Source organism: Cololabis saira, chromosome 14 (genome assembly GCF_033807715.1).
Source record: "Cololabis saira isolate AMF1-May2022 chromosome 14, fColSai1.1, whole genome shotgun sequence".
Classification (NCBI taxonomy): Eukaryota; Metazoa; Chordata; class Actinopteri; order Beloniformes; family Belonidae; genus Cololabis; species Cololabis saira.
Window position 1 is genome coordinate 46,873,754 of NC_084600.1, and position 18,173 is coordinate 46,891,926.

The 18,173-nt window shown below is 43.0% G+C and overlaps 1 protein-coding gene across 1 annotated transcript in view; it reads left to right on the forward strand.

Annotated features, from left to right (window-relative positions):
• LOC133460142 (protocadherin-16-like) overlaps nt 1-18,173 on the forward strand; it is a 173,009-nt gene that overhangs the window by 145,148 nt on the left and 9,688 nt on the right. The window contains exons 20-28 of the mRNA XM_061740697.1: nt 2,416-2,541; nt 3,022-3,231; nt 4,288-4,544; nt 5,211-5,417; nt 6,128-6,527; nt 8,209-8,322; nt 9,638-10,001; nt 11,049-11,179; nt 12,204-12,490. Of these exons, the coding sequence (XP_061596681.1) occupies nt 2,416-2,541; nt 3,022-3,231; nt 4,288-4,544; nt 5,211-5,417; nt 6,128-6,527; nt 8,209-8,322; nt 9,638-10,001; nt 11,049-11,179; nt 12,204-12,490 (2,096 nt within the window). The remainder of the gene's footprint in view (nt 1-2,415; nt 2,542-3,021; nt 3,232-4,287; nt 4,545-5,210; nt 5,418-6,127; nt 6,528-8,208; nt 8,323-9,637; nt 10,002-11,048; nt 11,180-12,203; nt 12,491-18,173) is intronic.

Consider the following 18,173-nt stretch of genomic DNA (forward strand, 5'->3'; position numbering starts at 1 on the left):
ATAAGAGTTTAACTGTTTAGTTATTATTTCCTGATAGAGTCAGGTGGTGCCCCGTTTGGATTTGTTCATTATGATAAGTCATCTTTATTTATTATTAATAACTCTCTAATAATGGAACTATTAGGGGCCAGGCAGGAGAAAAATAAAAATAATATTTTTCAAGGAGGACGATTTTTTTTCATTATGCACTTCGAAAAAACAGTTGAAATGTTGAGAAAAACGTTGAAACGTCAAGAATAATATTGAAGTAAATAAACAAAAAAGTGGAAATGTCGAGAAAAAAGTGGAAATGTCGAGAAAAAGAGTTGACATGTCGAGAATAAAGTCAAAATTTCGTGAATAAAGTTGGAATGTTGAGAAAAAAGGTGAAATTTCGACTTTATTGACGAAATTTTGACTTTATTCTTGAAATTGTATTTCAACATTAATCCTTAATTCTCCCGCATGGCCCTGATACTCTTCCGTACAATGTTACATTTAGATCCGAGTTTTGGATCTAAATGTAACATTAAATCGATGATCAGATGTTCCACAAAAGGGTAAATGAAGATTAACACTGTGTCTAGTTGGATATGAATTAAAATCAGATGAAAAAGTAAAAAACTGCTGGAAATTGACAGGAAGATCTTGTTTTCTACCTGATACTTGATAGATTAGAACATTTAATAAACTCAGAGTAAAGACTCCCAGATAAAGGATGATGCGTTTGTTGTCTCTTATTTAAAGAAGCAGCTTAGCAACAGCACGACGTCACCAACACGGATCTAAAGAGTCGCGTGTGTCGACGCTGCACGAAAACGACAACAAATCAACATTTCTGAGACAAAAATGGAAACATTTCAGAGGAAAACAGACAAACAGCCCGACATGAAACACGGCCAGAACCGGCGCCGTAAAGAACAACGGGAAAAACAACATTTCCAAACATTTCCAGATGGAAGATCCAAAATGTTCTTTTTCTTTTTCACAAACGTCTCATTCAAGGTTCCCGTGATTTATCTTCCCAAATGTTGTTCTTCACTTTCAGTCCAGCAAACGTAAAACACATCTGTGTCTCTCTGCTCGACAGAACTAAAGTATGAACCTTAAGTGATTTCAACATGTAAAACCTTAAAAACCGGCGCCAAGTTTAGAGTTTAGAGTTTAGAGCAGGAGAAGAAGAAGCTGATCAGTCGGCGGTGGAGGACGAGAGACGAGAGAAACCAGAGAGAAACAAAGATCCTGGAAACAAACCACAACACTTTCTGAAGGACGCCGTCCACGCCGTCCACTGTGTCCACATTTCGTCAACAGTGTCCACGTTGTGCACATATTCCACATATTCCACATTGTCCACTGCATCCACTGCAAAATTATTTATTTTCTTTGGCTTTTAGTGTGTGACAAATTAGTTCCCTACATCTGTGAGAAGTGATTGTGCATTTTATGTGTCTGTTCTTTGTCGTCTATTCTCTATTTTCTATTTCTTATTACTATTTTATTGATCATTTTAGTATTAGTAGTGTTTAGTGATTTTATTGTTTCTACACTGTGTACTGTGTTTTTCTTTTGGTATTGTTTTGTTTTGTTGTATGCTGTACAGCACTTTGGTCGACCTCGGTCGTTTTTAAATGTGCTATATAAATAAAATTGACATTGACATTGACATTGACATTGCATACACAACGTCCACTGTGTCCACATTTCATCCTCATTGTCCACATATTCCAAGTCGTCCACTGCGTCCACGCTGTCCACATTTCGTCCTCTTCGTGTACATTGTCCACATATTCCACTGCGTCCACATCGTCCACGATGTCCAGTGCATCCACTAGTGGTGGGGTAAAAAATTGATATTGCAATATATTGTTGCTCTCTGTCGCGATAAATAATCGATAAACTTACGGCAAATATCAATATTTTATTACAACACATAATGGATTTACGCGGTTGTCACCGCACTATTGTTCATGCACTTTAATTTGTCCAAAAGTGTTTACATTTACAAGCCTAGCAGCAGTGAGGCTCTAAACAAATGTACTTTCTTTGTACATTGTATGAAGGTTTGGCATTGAATAAATGCATAACTACAGACATTTTCCTTTTTATGGGTATTTTTTATTTTTCAGTCGCATATATATCGTGATATATCGTTGATGACATTTCTTACAATATATGGAATATGGTAGACATCAGGTATGGTGATATTGTCGTTATCGTGGGCCACATATCGCCACAGTATTGAATGGTGAGTTACCGTATCATCCCACCCCTAGAGTCCACATCGTCCACTGCGTCCACATTTTGTCCTTGTTGTCCACATATTCCACGACGTCCACTGCGTCCACGTCATCCAAGTCATCACCGTCCCCAGGTTCTGTCCCCAGCAGGTGCAGCTCTCTCTCGTCTCATCCCTCGTTTCTCCGGTTGTTCCAGGTTCCAACGGCCAGGTGACGTACGGAGGAGTGACGGAGGACGGATTCATCATCAACCCCCTGACCGGAGTCATCACCACCACCAAGGAGCTGGACGCAGAGACGCAGGACCGCTACACGCTAACCGGTGAGTGAATGGATGAATGAATGAATGAACGAACGCAGGACCGCTACACGCTCACCGGTACGACCGCTAACCGCTACACCCTCACCGGGACCGGGACCGTCCCCGTCCTCCATAACTCCTATCTGAGTCCCTCACCTCCGTCCACTGACCCCTTCCTTCCTTAGTATTGTATTGAAATGTAGTATTTCTAGGTTCAGTTATAGTACTTTTTACATTTAGTTATAGTACTTTTTACATTTAGTTGTAGTACTTTGGGTCCAGTTGTATTACTTTAGGTTTAGTTTTAGTATTTTAAGTTCAGTTGTAGTACTTTTTACTGCAGTGTGCTATCTGCTCCCCACATCTTCTCCAATAATTTGAAGTTAGATCACATTTGTACTTACTTTGAATTCGGGGTGTCAGTGGTAGTACTTTATGTTCAGTGGTAGTACTTTTACTTTTTGGTGGTACTTTTTTACTAATTTGTCTCGTCTCCTCCAGTCTACGCCCGGGACGGCGGCCTCCCTCCCAACTTCTCCAAGGCCGTGGTCCGCGTGGAGGTGACGGACGAGAACGACAACGCGCCGGCGTTCGCTAAGCTGTGGTACCAACTGGAGGTTCCGGAGAACCAGGACCCCGTGGAGCTGAGCCTGCTCCGGGCCTCGGACCCGGACTCTGGTCCTGGAGGGGAGCTGGAGTACCGGATCAATGGTGAGACACGGCAGAGACCTGGGGCTTGCTTGGGTTGGGAATCTGACCATACTTGGGACATGAATCGAACATTGTTTGGGATGGAAATCGAACCTTTTCTGGGTTGGGAATCGAACCTTGCTTGGGATGGGAATCAGACTAGGGCTGGGCGATATATCTTGATTTTAATATATATCGATATATTTTCAAACGCGATATGGTACGAGACAATATCGTTTATATCGATTTTTTTAAAAAAAAGAAGAAAAAAAAACATTTAGGATTTTGATCTAGCTTATTTTGTGACAAATTGACTTGAATGTTTTATTTGAGATTTGCACAAATGTTTTGTTATTTGCACAACTGTCAACCTCAGTGGAAAAGTCTGCCTGTTACTGTCTACATTGTATTAATTACAGTGTATTTTAATTTAATTGTTATGCAGGAAAGGGATATTTGTTTTATTTTATTCAAGAAGCATTTTTATTCTATATATGCAGGCAGTTTATTTTTATTATTGCAGACCTCTGTTAATGAAGGAACCTGTGTGACATTTGGCACGAGGCTTTGTATTAAAACTGACTGTTTTTTTAAGAAATTAAGCTAACAGAGATGCTAACAGAGATGCTAACAGAGATGCTAACAGAGGTGCTAACAGAGATGCTAACAGAGATGCTAACAGAGATGCTAACAGAGATTCTAACAGAGATGCTAACAGAGATGCTATGCTATAATGCTTTGGGGGAAACCCCAATTATGTAACAGAAAAAATATCAATATATATTGAGTATCAACATTCAGCTAGAAAATATCCAGATATGACTTTTGGTCCATATCGCCCAGCCCTAAATCGGACGTTACTTGGGATGGGAATCGGAATTAGCCCAGCAAAGAGTTGCTGCTACCTGTTCCAAACTCAGCCTGGAACCGGTTTGGTGGAAAGGGGTACCAGATCAGATCCCCACTTGTTGATATCCCCGTCTTTTCCGCACATCCGTCCTTTCTGCTGCTTATTAAAAAGTTAAGTCCCAGGAAATGCCTGAAATGCTTCTCAAAGAGCTGTTTTTCCTCTCGTAGGCGGCGACCCGGACCAGGACTTCCGTCTCCACCCCACCACGGGAACTCTGGCCACGTCGCGGGGCCTGGACCGGGAGAAGACGGCGAGCTACGACCTGGAGGTGGTGGCGTCGGACCGGGGCAGCCCCGCCCTCAGCGCCACCGTCACCGTCCAGGTCACGGTGCTGGACGTCAACGACAACTCGCCCGCCTTCAGGAAAAGCAGCTACGCAGTGGACGTGTCGGAGGACGCAGCCGAGGGATCGCTGGTGGTGGAGGTGGGTAGAATAATAACATAAAATAATCATTTAAAAAAAATGAAAATATATATATATATATATATATATATATATATATATATATATATATATATATATATGTATATAAAAATTAGGGCCAGGCAGGATATATAATATTTGAGAGGGGAAGATTTTTTTTTATTGTGCATTTCTAGAAAAAAGTCGAAATGTTGACATTTATGTTTAAATACAATTTGAGGAAAAAAACTAAATTTCCACTTTATTGACGAAATTGTATTTCAACATTATTCTCGACATTTCGACTTTTTTTTTTCTCGAAATGTCGTAAATAATGTTGAAATATAATTTCGAGAAAGAGTCGAAATGTCGACTTTATTCACGAAATTGTACCTCAACATTAATCTTGACTTTTTTTCTCGACATTTTGACTTTTTTTCTCGACATTTTGACTTTTTCCTCGACATTTTGACCTTTTTCTCGACATTCTGACTTTTTTCTCGACATTTCGACTTTTTTTCTCGAAGTGCAACATGAAAAAAAAATCTTCCTCCTCTAAAATATTATTTTTATTTTTCTCCTGCCTGGCCCTGATACTTTTCCGTATTAAAAAAAGAAGAACACTGTTTTTTTCCTACTTCTACATCCCTGTCATTGACGTGAGTTCCTGTTCTCCTCCATCTCCAGGTTTCGGCCTCCGATGCTGACGACGGCGTTAACGGGAAGGTTCTGTACTTCCTGAGCCCGGAAGTTCGCGGTTCCTTCTCCGTGGACGGAGACTCTGGCCGCATCACCACGGCGGCGCCGCTGGACCGGGAGAAAACGCCGTCGTACAGTTTCCAGGTGTTCGCCGTCGACCTGTCGCCGGCGGCCCCGAGGAATTCCTCCGCTCAGGTACGTTAGCGTAGACGCTGCTAACGCTGGGTTACTGACTCCTCCGCTCAGGTACGATAGTGTCGTAGACGCTGGGGTTGAATGGAATTTAAATCTTTATTTCAGGCATAAAATAATTATAAAAACAAAAGACAATTTACACAAAACATCAGAAATAAACCATCATTAAAAAAAATGTAAAAGAAATAAACCTTCATGCCCGAAAGGGAGTAGGAGGAACTTATGAGGTCCTACCCCTTGTTTCTATTTCAATTTTACTCCAATACAACATAGAAAAATAATGTGGGGTGTCAGTGGTAGTAGTAAATGTCTTTTTTGTCTTTTTTTCTTATTCTTTTCCTTTTTTTCTTTTTTCTTCTTTTCTCCTTTTTTTCTCTTTTTTTCTTCCTTTTTCCTTTCCATTTTGATTTCGACATTTCAAATTTTTTCTTGACATTTTTGACTTTTTTCTCAAAGTGCATAATGAAAACAAAAATCTCCCCCAGTTCTAACTAACATAGAAACATGCAGCATGTGTTTCTTCATTCTAAGGCTGATACAAGACTTTTCATTTTTTGCGGCTCCAGACATATTTGTTTTTTGTGTTTTTGGTCCAATATGGCTCTAAAACATGTTGGGTTGCCGACCCCTGTGCTAAACAAATAAACTTACCTTTCCTAAAATGGCCTGAATTCATCGTTCACTCTCTCATCTCACCCTCTCATCTCCAGGTGACGGTCTCGGTCCTGGACGTGAACGACAACGCCCCGTTCTTCCTCACGGACCCGCTGGTGGTCGAGGTTTCGGCCCGTCGTTCGTCCCAGCGCATTCTCGCCACCATGAAGGCCGAGGACAAAGACTTCGGCGCCAACGGCTCGCTGTTCTACCGCTTCGCCGCGCCGGCGCCGGGCTTCGGCATCAACTCGCTGACGGGCGAGATCCGGGCCACGGAGCCGCTAACGGGGCTAACACCGGCCCAGCGGACCCTGATCGTGGAGGCCATGGACCAGGGAAACCCCGCGCAGTCGGCGCACGGCGTCGTGGTCGTCCACGTCACGGAGCAGCCGCACGACGGAATCCGCTTCTCCAGGAACGCTAGGGACGTTAGCCTGCAGGAGAACGCTGTTAAAGGTACGTTAGCCTGCTAAAGGTATGTTAGCCTGCAGGAGAACGCTGTTAAAGGTACGTTAGCCTGCTAAAGGTACGTTAGCCTGCAGGAGAACACTGTTAAAGGTACGTTAGCCTGCTAAAGGTACGTTATCCTGCAGGAGAACGCTGTTAAAGGTACGTTAGCCTGCTAAAGGTACGTTAGCCTGCAGGAGAACGCTGTTAAAGGTACGTTAGCCTGCTAAAGGTACGTTAGCCTGCTAAAGGTACGTTAGCCTGCAGGAGAACACTGTTAAAGGTACGTTAGCCTGCTAAAGGTACGTTATCCTGCAGGAGAACGCTGTTAAAGGTACGTTAGCCTGCTAAAGGTACGTTAGCCTGCAGGAGAACGCTGCTAAAGGTACGTTAGCCTGCTAAAGGTACGTTAGCCTGCTAAAGGTACGTTAGCCCGGGACGTTAGCCTGCAGGAGAACGCTGTTAAAGGTACGTTAGCCTGCAGGAGAACGCTGCTAAAGGTACGTTAGCCTGCTAAAGGTACGTTAGCCTGCTAAAGGTACGTTAGCCTGCAGGAGAACGCTGCTAAAGGTACGTTAGCCTGCAGGAGAACGCTGTTAAAGGTACGTTAGCCTGCTAAAGGTACGTTAGCCTGCAGGAGAATGCTGTTAAAGGTACGTTAGCCTGCTAAAGGTACGTTAGCCTGCAGGAGAACGCTGTTAAAGGTATGTTAGCCTGCTAAAGGTACGTTAGCCTGCAGGAGAACGCTGTTAAAGGTACGTTAGCCTGCAGGAGAACGCTGTTAAAGGTACGTTAGCCCGGGATGTTAACCTGCAGGAGAACGCTGTTAAAGGTACGTTAGCCTGCAGGAGAACGCTGCTAAAGGTACGTTAGCCTGCAGGAGAACGCTGCTAAAGGTACGTTAGCCTGCTAAAGGTACGTTAGCCTGCAGGAGAACGCTGTTAAAGGTACGTTAGCCTGCTAAAGGTACGTTAGCCTGCAGGAGAACGCTGCTAAAGGTACGTTAGCCTGCAGGAAAATGCTGCTAAAGGTACGTTAGCCTGCTGAAGGTACGTTAGCCTGCAGGAGAACGCTGCTAAAGGTACGTTAGCCTGCTGAAGGTATGTTAGCCTGCAGGAGAACGCTGTTAAAGGTACGTTAGCCTGCAGGAGAACGCTGCTAAAGGTACGTTAGCCTGCAGGAGAACGCTGCTAAAGGTACGTTAGCCTGCAGGAGAACGCTGCTAAAGGTACGTTAGCCTGCTAAAGGTACGTTAGCCTGCAGGAGAACGCTGCTAAAGGTACGTTAGCCTGCTGAAGGTATGTTAGCCTGCAGGAGAACGCTGTTAAAGGTACGTTAGCCTGCAGGAGAACGCTGCTAAAGGTACGTTAGCCTGCAGGAGAACGCTGCTAAAGGTACGTTAGCCTGCAGGAGAAAGCTGCTAAAGGTACGTTAGCCTGCTAAAGGTACGTTAGCCTGCAGGAGAACGCTGCTAAAGGTACGTTAGTCTGCAGGAGAACGCTGCTAAAGGTACGTTAGCCTGCAGGAGAACGCTGCTAAAGGTACGTTAGCCTGCAGGAGAACGCTGCTAAAGGTACGTTAGCCTGCAGGAGAACGCTGCTAAAGGTACGTTAGCCTGCTAAAGGTACGTTAGCCTGCAGGAGAACGCTGCTAAAGGTACGTTAGCCTGAAACTTCTCTTCCTGTTTCAGGCACGGCGGTGGCTCAGGCTCAGGCCCAGCATCCCGACGGTTCCAGGAGAGGAATCAGCTACAGCATCTTCAGTGGAAACAAACGGCAGGCTTTTACCATCAGCTCCTCCACAGGTACGACTGAACTACCGTTGTTGTTGTCAGCCTGTTTCAGCTTTAGTTTTATCCTATTATTATTATATTATTGTTACCTTATAGACTCAAGAATACATTCATTCCAGAAACAGAAGACTCTCATTTGTACGGAAGAGCATTAGGGCCAGGCAGGAGAAAAATAAAAATAATATTTTGGAGGAAGATTTTTTTTTTTTCATGATGCACTTCGATTAAAAGTCGAAAGAAAACTTGTATCATGTACCTGTATCATGTCGTAACTTATGTTTATGTTTATTGAAGGATCCCCATTAGAGACACATGACTGAGCCTCTAGTCTTCCTGGGGTCCTGAATAAAACAAATACAATACAAATGTACAGCTAAAAATACAATTTAAAATAAAAACAGAAAATAAAAATAAAAAATAAAATAAAATACAAAGAACAAATTCACATTATAAATCAAAAGAACAGATTTACAAATCACAGTTATGTACTTGGCAAATTGGCTAGGTATATCTTCGTCTATCTAACTTAAAGAAAAGTCTCCTGGAGCCATGGCCGAAACCCAACAGGAAGTCGGCCATTTTGAACATTTTGAATTAATCGCATAATTTTGGCGCAATTTATGCCATTTCTTCTGCAGTTAATACGGCCCGAACCGTAACGTGCACCCAGGTGTGTTAGACATCAAAATGTGCGTCTCCATCCTGCGACGATGCGCATTACTTTTCTCCGTCAAAAGCGTTACCGTGGCGACGATAGACGCCAAAAAGCGCCCCCCCCCTTCATCTGATTGGTCCATATTTGATAGTTCCTACTTTCTGCCATAACTTTTGAATGGTTTGACATAAAGACTCGTGGGTGGTGTCATCGGACTCAGTTTAGACTCCTTGACCATAATTGGTGCAAATTAGCCCCGCCCCTTCTTCTCATTGGTTGATATTTGATAGATCCTATTTTCTGCCATAACTTTTGAATGGTTTGACATAAAGAGTCATGGTGGTGTCATCGGACTCAGTTTTGAGTCCTTGACCTTTACTGGTGAAAATTGCAAGCGTGAGGGCCCGTTCATCGCTGCTTGCAGCTTTAATTATTATGATTATTCTGTGTTTCCTACAGGGGAGATCTGGGTGGAGAGCTCCAGGGGCCTGGACTTCAGTTTAATTATTATTATCATGTGTTTCCTGCAGGAGAGATCTGGGTGGAGAGCTCCAGGGGCCTGGACTTCAGTTTAATTATTATTATCATGTGTTTACTGCAGGAGAGATCTGGGTGGAGAGCTCCAGGGGCCTGGACTTCAGTTTAATTATTATTATCATGTGTTTCCTGCAGGAGAGATCTGGGTGGAGAGCTCCAGGGGTCTGGACTTCGAGGACTCCCCCCGACTCCGGCTGGTGGTGAAGGCGGAGACGGTGACGTCCACGTCCTTCACGGCCATCAACCTGGTCCTGCAGGACGTCAACGACAACCTGCCGCGCTTCCAGCTGCAGAACTACGTGGCCTACATGAGGGAAGCGCAGGGCTACGAGACGCCCATCATAAAGGTGGTGGCCGAGGACGTGGACCAGGGCAGCAACGGTCAGGTGACCTACTCCATCCAATCCTCCGGCATGAGCGGTCTGTTCAGGATCAACCCGGCGACCGGCAGCATCACCACGGCCGCTATCATGGACCGGGAGATCTTCAAACAGACCAAGTTAGTGGAGGACTGAACCTCTGTTACTCACAAACAGCTCATTCAAACAAAAATTGGGGTTAAGGTCAATATTCCGGTTACTGAGACATTGGGAATATTCCGTTTCCATGCGTGAGCAAACAGGATTATCCCTGTATACATGGTGATTAATCATTGTGTAATCATGTTATAATTGTCAAGCCCCGCCCTCGTTGCTAGGTCAGACAAAACATCATCTCTCCCGTCCACTTTTATTGTCATCTTTATTTCTAATTATTGGACCAAAGAAAATCAACAGCAACTACATATAAATAAAAACACTTCAGGTACTGGGGAGTTAGTAAAAAAAACTGAGTTTTTTGTTTAAAATGAGATATTTTGATGAGTTTAGCTGATAGCACGGTGGAAGTTGCGGCCGTCCACGTAGCTTCGTCCAAAGCAGAGAATTTTTTGTAATTTACGGTTGGTTTTGGGATGAAATGTATTCCTGTGATTCTCTCTGGGTAGCGGGTGTCACTTTTACCACTTTTACACACCGTTTAACCATTTTAAGATGAATAAATAAAAGCTTTCCCGGTCGTAGCTATAGCTTGTAGCTGCTGCCGAGCCGACTTTGTTTTGGAAGTTCGGATCGGATTTCTGCCACACCAGATGTTTCTTTTATTACTACAAAGTTGTATAAAATAATCCAGTGATTTAAATGTTGATACAAGTAAAAACTGCTTTTTCCATCGATGTGAACGAGAGAAACGGCTGTTTGGTCCAAACGGATAAACTGGATGTAGCTATAGGTTGTAGCTGCTGCTTTGTTTTGGAAGTACGGATCGGATTTCTGCCAGTTTAGGGATAAAATTACTACTCTTACTAACTAATACAATGTTTAAAAAATAATTCAGTGATTAAAATGTTGATCCAAGGCAGTAAAAACTACTTTTTCCATTGATGTGAAGGAGAGACGACTGTTTGGTCCAACCGAATAAACCGGATGTAGCGATGTAGGATGGTGTTTCTGATCAGGGACCATCAGAAGGCTGATAAAGGGTCAATGATCTTGTTTTTCCTCCTCAGGCTGGTCGTCACGGCGACCGACAGAGGGAGTCCCCGGCTAGCCGGTTCAGCTACGCTAACGGTGATCATCGTGGACCAGAACGACAACAGTCCCACCATCCCGTTACCCCAGGAAGTTCGGATACCGGAGAGTACGTGAGCCGACGTAGACGAGAAACTCGGCCGAACAATTTTGTTTTTGTTTGCTTGAAATTCTGTATTCAGTCACATCACACTACAATAATTATCAACACAAACATTATGTACCAGAATAAGTATCCAGAAATCTTTCAATATAAAACAAATACAAAATATACAAGAACAAATAAACATTTGTAGCTTTCAAAGATTGGCTCTACAAATCTTTTTTTCATAAACCGATGAGATGTACATTCGTAAATCTAGAGAATCAGGGCTGTGCAGGAGAAAAAATATTTGAGTTTTTTTTTTGTTATTTTGCACTTCGAGAAAAAATTTGAAATGTCGAGATTAATGTTTTTCTCTACATTTCGACTTTTTGCACAATAAAAAAAAATCTTCCTCTCTCAAATATTCGACACATTCAAAAATATATTATATATATATAATATATTATATATATATATAATATTAGAAAATTCGAATTTGACTTCATTCACAAAATTATAACTTTATTCTTGAAATTGTATTTCAACATTATTCTCGACATTTCAACTTTTTTTTCGACATTTCGACTTTTTTCTCGAAGTGCACAATAAAAATGTTGGCAGGGGATGTTTGGCAACAGGTTTGTTTTTAAGGCCCATCTGCGATTTATTGATAAAATGTGGATTTATTGGCAGGAAACAGGTCTGATTTGTACAGAACAGAATCAGGGAAGGAGAAAAAATATTTGAGAGGAGGAAGATTTTTTTTTTAATGTGCACAATAATGTTGAAATACAATTTCAAGAATAAAGTCGAAATTTCGTGAATAAAGTCGAAAATTTCGCCTTTTTTCTCAACATTTCAACATTATTCACGAAATTTTGACTTTTTTCTCGACATTTCGACTTTTTTCTCGGAGTACACAATAAAAAAAAAATCTTCCCCTCCCAAATATTTTTTCTCCTGCATGGCCCTAACAGTCTAAACAGTCTAACAGCTATTGACTTTGCAATCTTTCCTTTTATTCACGTTGTATTCTTCTCTCCTCCAGATACGCTGATCGGGACGGAGATCACGCTGGTGACGGGCAACGACGTGGACTCGGGCCCCGCGCTGTCGTACTCGCTGCAGCTGGACGGGACGGCGGCGGGAAAGTTCGGGATCCACCGCTACGGCGGCGGCGTGTCGCTAACGGGCCCGCTGGACTTCGAGGAGAAGACGTGGTTCACGGTGACGGTGCGGGCCACGGACGGCCGGCACCGTGCCGAGGCCAACGTCACCGTCGTGGTGGAGGACGTCAACGACAACGCCCCGGCCTTCACGCACGACCTCTACCAGGTGAGTCAAGGTCAACACCCCCAGGTTAAAGTATATGAAGACTTTCGTGACTGAGTCATGTGACCAGTTCTGGCTGAATGAGTCAGCACCTGACTGCTGGTTACCACGGCAACAAGAACCTCTCTTAAGGCTGAAATATGCTTTTGCGTCACACCAACGCAGAGCACACGCCGAAGCCGTGACGCCGTGCTGAACCCTTCTGACTTCTCCGTCTCTCCGTTTGGTCGCGGTGCAGTACCCCCCGCGGCCACTAGTTAGCGATCTTTTTCTGAATGGTTTATCCGACTTTTTCCGGTCACAGTAAATCAAAGAAATAAGGACAACTATTGTGCAAAAAACAAAAACTAAAAAAATCACATATAAACGAAGAAAAGAGCCCTGGAAGTTCACTACTGATTCAAACCGGAAACCGGAAATGCTTCGCTTTCAATCGAACCAATCACAGCCCTCTCCGTCTGCGTGTGGTCTGCGTCTCCTCGACACGTAGTTACAATTTTCGGGAGGTGACGTCAGTGACGGCGCAGGTGACGGCGTGTCCTCTGCGTCGATCCAAACCACACGCCGTAGGCACGGCGCCATTTTGACGCAGAAACATAATTCAGCCTTAAAGAACCTTCCGGTTTGGCTGTGAGAAAAACCCAGATTTTGGCTTCTGACAAGGTCTTAAATCACTCCAATTTGTGATAAAACCGTAGCTCGTAGTCAAAAATCGAAAACATCGTGAGACACACAGAACCCGGCAGATTCTGACAATCTTAATTGTATTCAGATATTCCTTAAAATGAGTGAGTAAGCTCAGTGCGAAGACAGAGTGAGATTCTTTTGAAGAAAACGTTTGATTACATTGCAGTCAATGGGGACTGAGACAGGTATTGGCGCCGCTTTATCCCCCCCGTTTAAATTTTGTGCATACCCCGCCTGTCAAAGTCACATTTTATGAATCCCAACACCTATGTCTACATTCTGACCAAAAATTATTTGTCTCCTTTTTACGGTTTGGCCGTGAGCTCGAGTTACAAATAAAAATTCTGGTTATTTTTTCACTGTTTCTCGCACTCTACCAACCGACACCCGCACTCTAGATTTGACGAAAAAGTGATTTCCAGTCCTCGCTTGAGTGCTCATATCTTGAAAAGTTTACATCTTAGGAAAAAACTGTTTGGGGCTTGGAGAAAGAAGAGAAGTTTTCCTCTGTTTTGAAGTTTGAATGACATTTCTACTTGCAGATATGAGAAAGCTAGGTGACTCAGAAAAAAGGTGAATTTTGGCTTTTTTTTACCTCCTCCCATCCACCTTGAATGGGGTTTTTTGGCCGTTTTTTTGGAAATAACTTTGGGAAAAATGGGAATTTCAACACCAAAAGTCATAGCACACTATTCCCAATGGAGACGCACGTTTTGATATATGATGCGCCTGGGTCCTCTTAAATCTGTAGGAGTAGCGAACCGAAATCTGTCCGGAAAATGAATAAAAAACACGCAGGATAACAATAGATGCCCCGTGGCACTAATAATGTTTTAGAGGAGGAAGCCGCGAGGACGGGATGGGAACACTGCCGCTAGCTTTTTATTTTATTTTTTTTTTAGAATTTTTTTTAGAATTGTTTTTTCATTATGCACTAGGAGAAAAAAGGTGAAATGTCGAGAAAAAAGTTGAAATGTTGAGACAAAAGTCGAAATGTTGAGAAAAAGTTAAAATTTCATGAATAAAGTTGAAATGTTGAGAAAAAAGGCGAAATTTCGACTTTATTCACGAAATTTTTGACTTTATTCATGAAATTGTATTTCAACATTATTCTCGACTCTTGGACTTTTTTCTCGAAGTGCACATTAAAAAAAAAATCTTCCTCCTCTCAAATATTTTTCTCCTGCCTGGCCCTGATTCTCTTCCGTACAGATTAGACCCGTTTCCTGCCAATAAACCCACGTTTTATCAATAAATCCAAGTTTTATCAATAAATCGCAGATGGGCCTTAAAAAAAACAACTGTTGCCAAACATCCCCTGCCATCTGTGGTATTAGCGGTGTTTTATCATCGCCCCATAAATCCCGAGGAAGAAGGTTTCATTGCAGCTCGTGAGAGAGTCGGCGGTGCGTGTTTACATTTCTGAGGTTTTTCATACCCTCTAAAAGTTTGATGGCTAAATAAATTACACTCAGACGTTACTTTGAAACCGCACTGAACCAGACGTGCAAACGGGAAGCTAGCGGCAGCGTTTCCAGCTCGTCCTCACGCCGGGTGATAAATGTCAACCGTCTGACGTTAACCGGGGGGAGATGAGCCGATAATAAAGCGTCTCAGGAAATTACTCAGCATTAGCACGCTAAGGGAAGCGGAGCGCGACCTCTCGGTGCTACCACTTTATTCACACGTTTATGTGGCCAGTTCATAGCTTTTTTTCGTCCCTCGATGCTCAAGGGCGTAGACTAACGACTGCAGAAGCAGTCACTCTGAAAACACGCTCATTAAATTCTCAGATGACATTAATCCTGAGTCTGTTGTTGCCGATGACAGCCCTTCTGTTTATCTCCAAGAGATCACGTCTTCTGTGGACTGGTGTGAGAGAAACCACTTGATCTTAGATACTCTTACACTGCAAAAACTCAAAATCTTAACAAGAATATTGGTCTTATTTCTAGTTAAAATGTCTAATTTTTAGTAAAAAAAAAATCTCATTCCACTTAAAACAAGACTCATGTAGATTTTCACTTAAAAAAAGTAGAAAAATCTGCCAGTGGAACAAAATTTTTTTGCTTGTAATGAGAAGATAAATCTTGTCCCACTGGAGCTTTTTCAAAAATGTTTTTTTCCCTTTTTTTCTTCTTTTTCTTCCTTTTTTTCTCTGTTTTTCCTTTTTGCTCTTATTTTTCTTTTTTTTCTTCTCTTTTCCTTTTTTCTTTTTTTCTTTCCTTTTTCCTTTTTTAAATCGACATTTCAACTATTTTCTCAAAATTTCGATTTTTTTTCTCAAAATTTCGATTTTTTTTCTCAAAATTTCGATTTTTTTTCTCAAAATTTTGACTTTTTTCTCGACATTTCGTCTTTCGCCATTTGTCTTCATTCTAAGGCTGATACAAGACTTTTCATTTTTTGCAGATCCAGACATATTCGTTTTTTTGTGTTTTTAGTCCAATAAAGCTCATTTTGTGTTGCCGACCTCTGGTATAGAGTGTACAACGTCGTTCACTGCTGCTTCAATTCAATTTTCAATTCAATTTTATTTATATAGCGTCTAATACAACAGAGTTGTCTCTAGACGCTTTCCAGAGACCCATACCCAGAACATGACCCCCGAGCAGTTATTACATAAACAATGGCAGGTAAAAACTCCCCTAGTGGGAGAAAAACCTTAAGCCAAACAGTGGCAAGGAAAAACTCCCCTTTAGGAGGGAAGAAACCTTGAGCAGGACCAGGCTCATCAGGGGGGACCCTCCTGCCGAGGGCCAGACTGGTGGGTCAGGGACGGCAACAGCACAGCAGGCAGGTGGAAGCAGCAACGGGATGACCGGGGGTGGGGACCGCAGGCCAGCACACAGCTCCCGAAGCTCCGGCCCAATCAGCAAGTCCCAGGTTGGGGTGCAGGGTCAGGAAAAGACTTGTGCTCCGTAATGCAAGCTACAAGCCACCCATGGCCACCTGCAGGACAAAAGAGAGAAAAGGGAGGAGAAGGGGGGGCCAGCAACGGGATGACCAGGGGTGGGGACCGCAGGCCAGCACGCAGCTCCCGAAGCTCCGGCCCAATCAGCAAGTCCCAGGTTGGGGTGCAGGGTCGGGGAAAGGTTGAGAAGGGGCAGGGCCAGGGAGAGGAGTCTTGAGGGACGAACATTCTCCCCCGCCCAAAAGGGGCCGTTACCCTGCCCCCCTCACTCCCACACTGCAGGTTCCGGTGTCCGGCAAAGGATGCTGCAACATGGACAAAGAGAGAAAAGGGAGGAGAAGGGGGGGCCAGCACAAGAAACCACAGGAGCGACTCTGACACACTAAAGTTTACACTACCTAGAGATTTACCAACACCAGCTAGAGGTTTACTAAACACTAACTATAGGCTTTACTAAACAGAAATGTTTTAAGTTTAGTTTTAAAGGTGGAGGTGGTGTCAGCCTCCTTAACCCAGATTGGAAGTTGGTTCCATAGTAGTGGCGCCTGATAGCAGAACGCCCGCCCTCCAAATCTACATTTAGATACTCTAGGAACTACGAGTAAACCTGCACTCTGAGAACGGAGAGCTCTGACAGGAACATAAGGCACTATCAGGTCTTGCAAATAATGCGGAGCTAAGCCGTTTTGGACTTTATACGCAAGTAATAAAATTTTAAATTGGATTCTGAATTTTACGGGTAACCAATGGAGCGACGCTAACACTGGAGAGACCTGGTCTCTCCTGCTGATTCCTGTCAGTACTCGTGCTGCTGCATTTTGGATCAGCTGGAGCCTATTCAGCAAATTACTTGGACATCCTGCTAACAACACATTACAGTAATCTAGTCTAGAAGATACAAACGCATGAACTAGTTTTTCTGCATCACTCTGTGAGAGGATTTTCCTAATCTTTGCAATATTACGGAGATGGAAAAACGCTATTTTACAAACCTGATTGACATATGGTTTAAACGACAAATCCTGATCGAAAATAACACCAAGGTTTCTCACAGTTGCACTGGAAGCCATCGCAACACCATCTAATCCCTTCCTAAGATGCTCTGGACCAAGAATGATAACCTCTGTTTTATCTGAATTTAGAAGCAGGAAATTTCTGGACATCCAGTCCTTGATGTCCCTAAGACATGCCTGAAGTTTAACTAACGGTTCTGTTTCATCCGGCTTCATAGACAAATAGAGCTGCGTATCATCAGCATAACAATGAAATTGTATGCCGTGATTCTGGATTATACTTCCCAACGGCTGCATGTATAAACTGAACAAGATTGGCCCTAGCACTGAACCCTGCGGAACACCATAACAGACCCTTGACTGTTCTGAAGAAACCTCATGTACATGAACAAACTGGAACCTGTCAGATAGGTATGATTTAAACCAACATAGAGCTGTCCCTTTAATCCCAACAACATGCTCTAACCTGTGCAGCAAAATGCCATGATCTATAGTGTCAAAAGCAGCACTGAGGTCCAGTAGAACCAGTATGGACACTAATCCCTTATCTGAGGTCCAGTAGAACCAGTATGGACACTAATCCCTTATCTGAGGTCCAGTAGAACCAGTATGAGGTCCAGTAGAACCAGTATGGACACTAATCCCTTATCTGAGGCCATAAGGAGGTCATTCGTGACTCGAACCAGTGCTGTATCTGTGCTATGATGCATTCTGAACCCTGACTGAAAGACTTCAAACAGATCATTTCTATACAAATAGTCACATAACTGGCTTGAAACTGCCTTTTCCAGAATTTTAGACACAAATGGAAGGTTGGAAATTGGTCTATAATTAGCTAAGGTGTCTGGGTCAAGAGAAGGTTTTTTAAGTAAAGGTTTAATTACTGCGACTTTGAAAACCTGTGGTACATATCCATACATGCTTGGTTTCTCACTAACTTTACTGTATTGAGTCTGATATCTGTTGCTGTCTGTATGTGTTGATTATATGTGTTTTTATACGCTTATGCATGTATTTGATGCCTAAAAGGAATTTTCCTAGTGGACATTAAAGTATAACTCAACTCAACTCG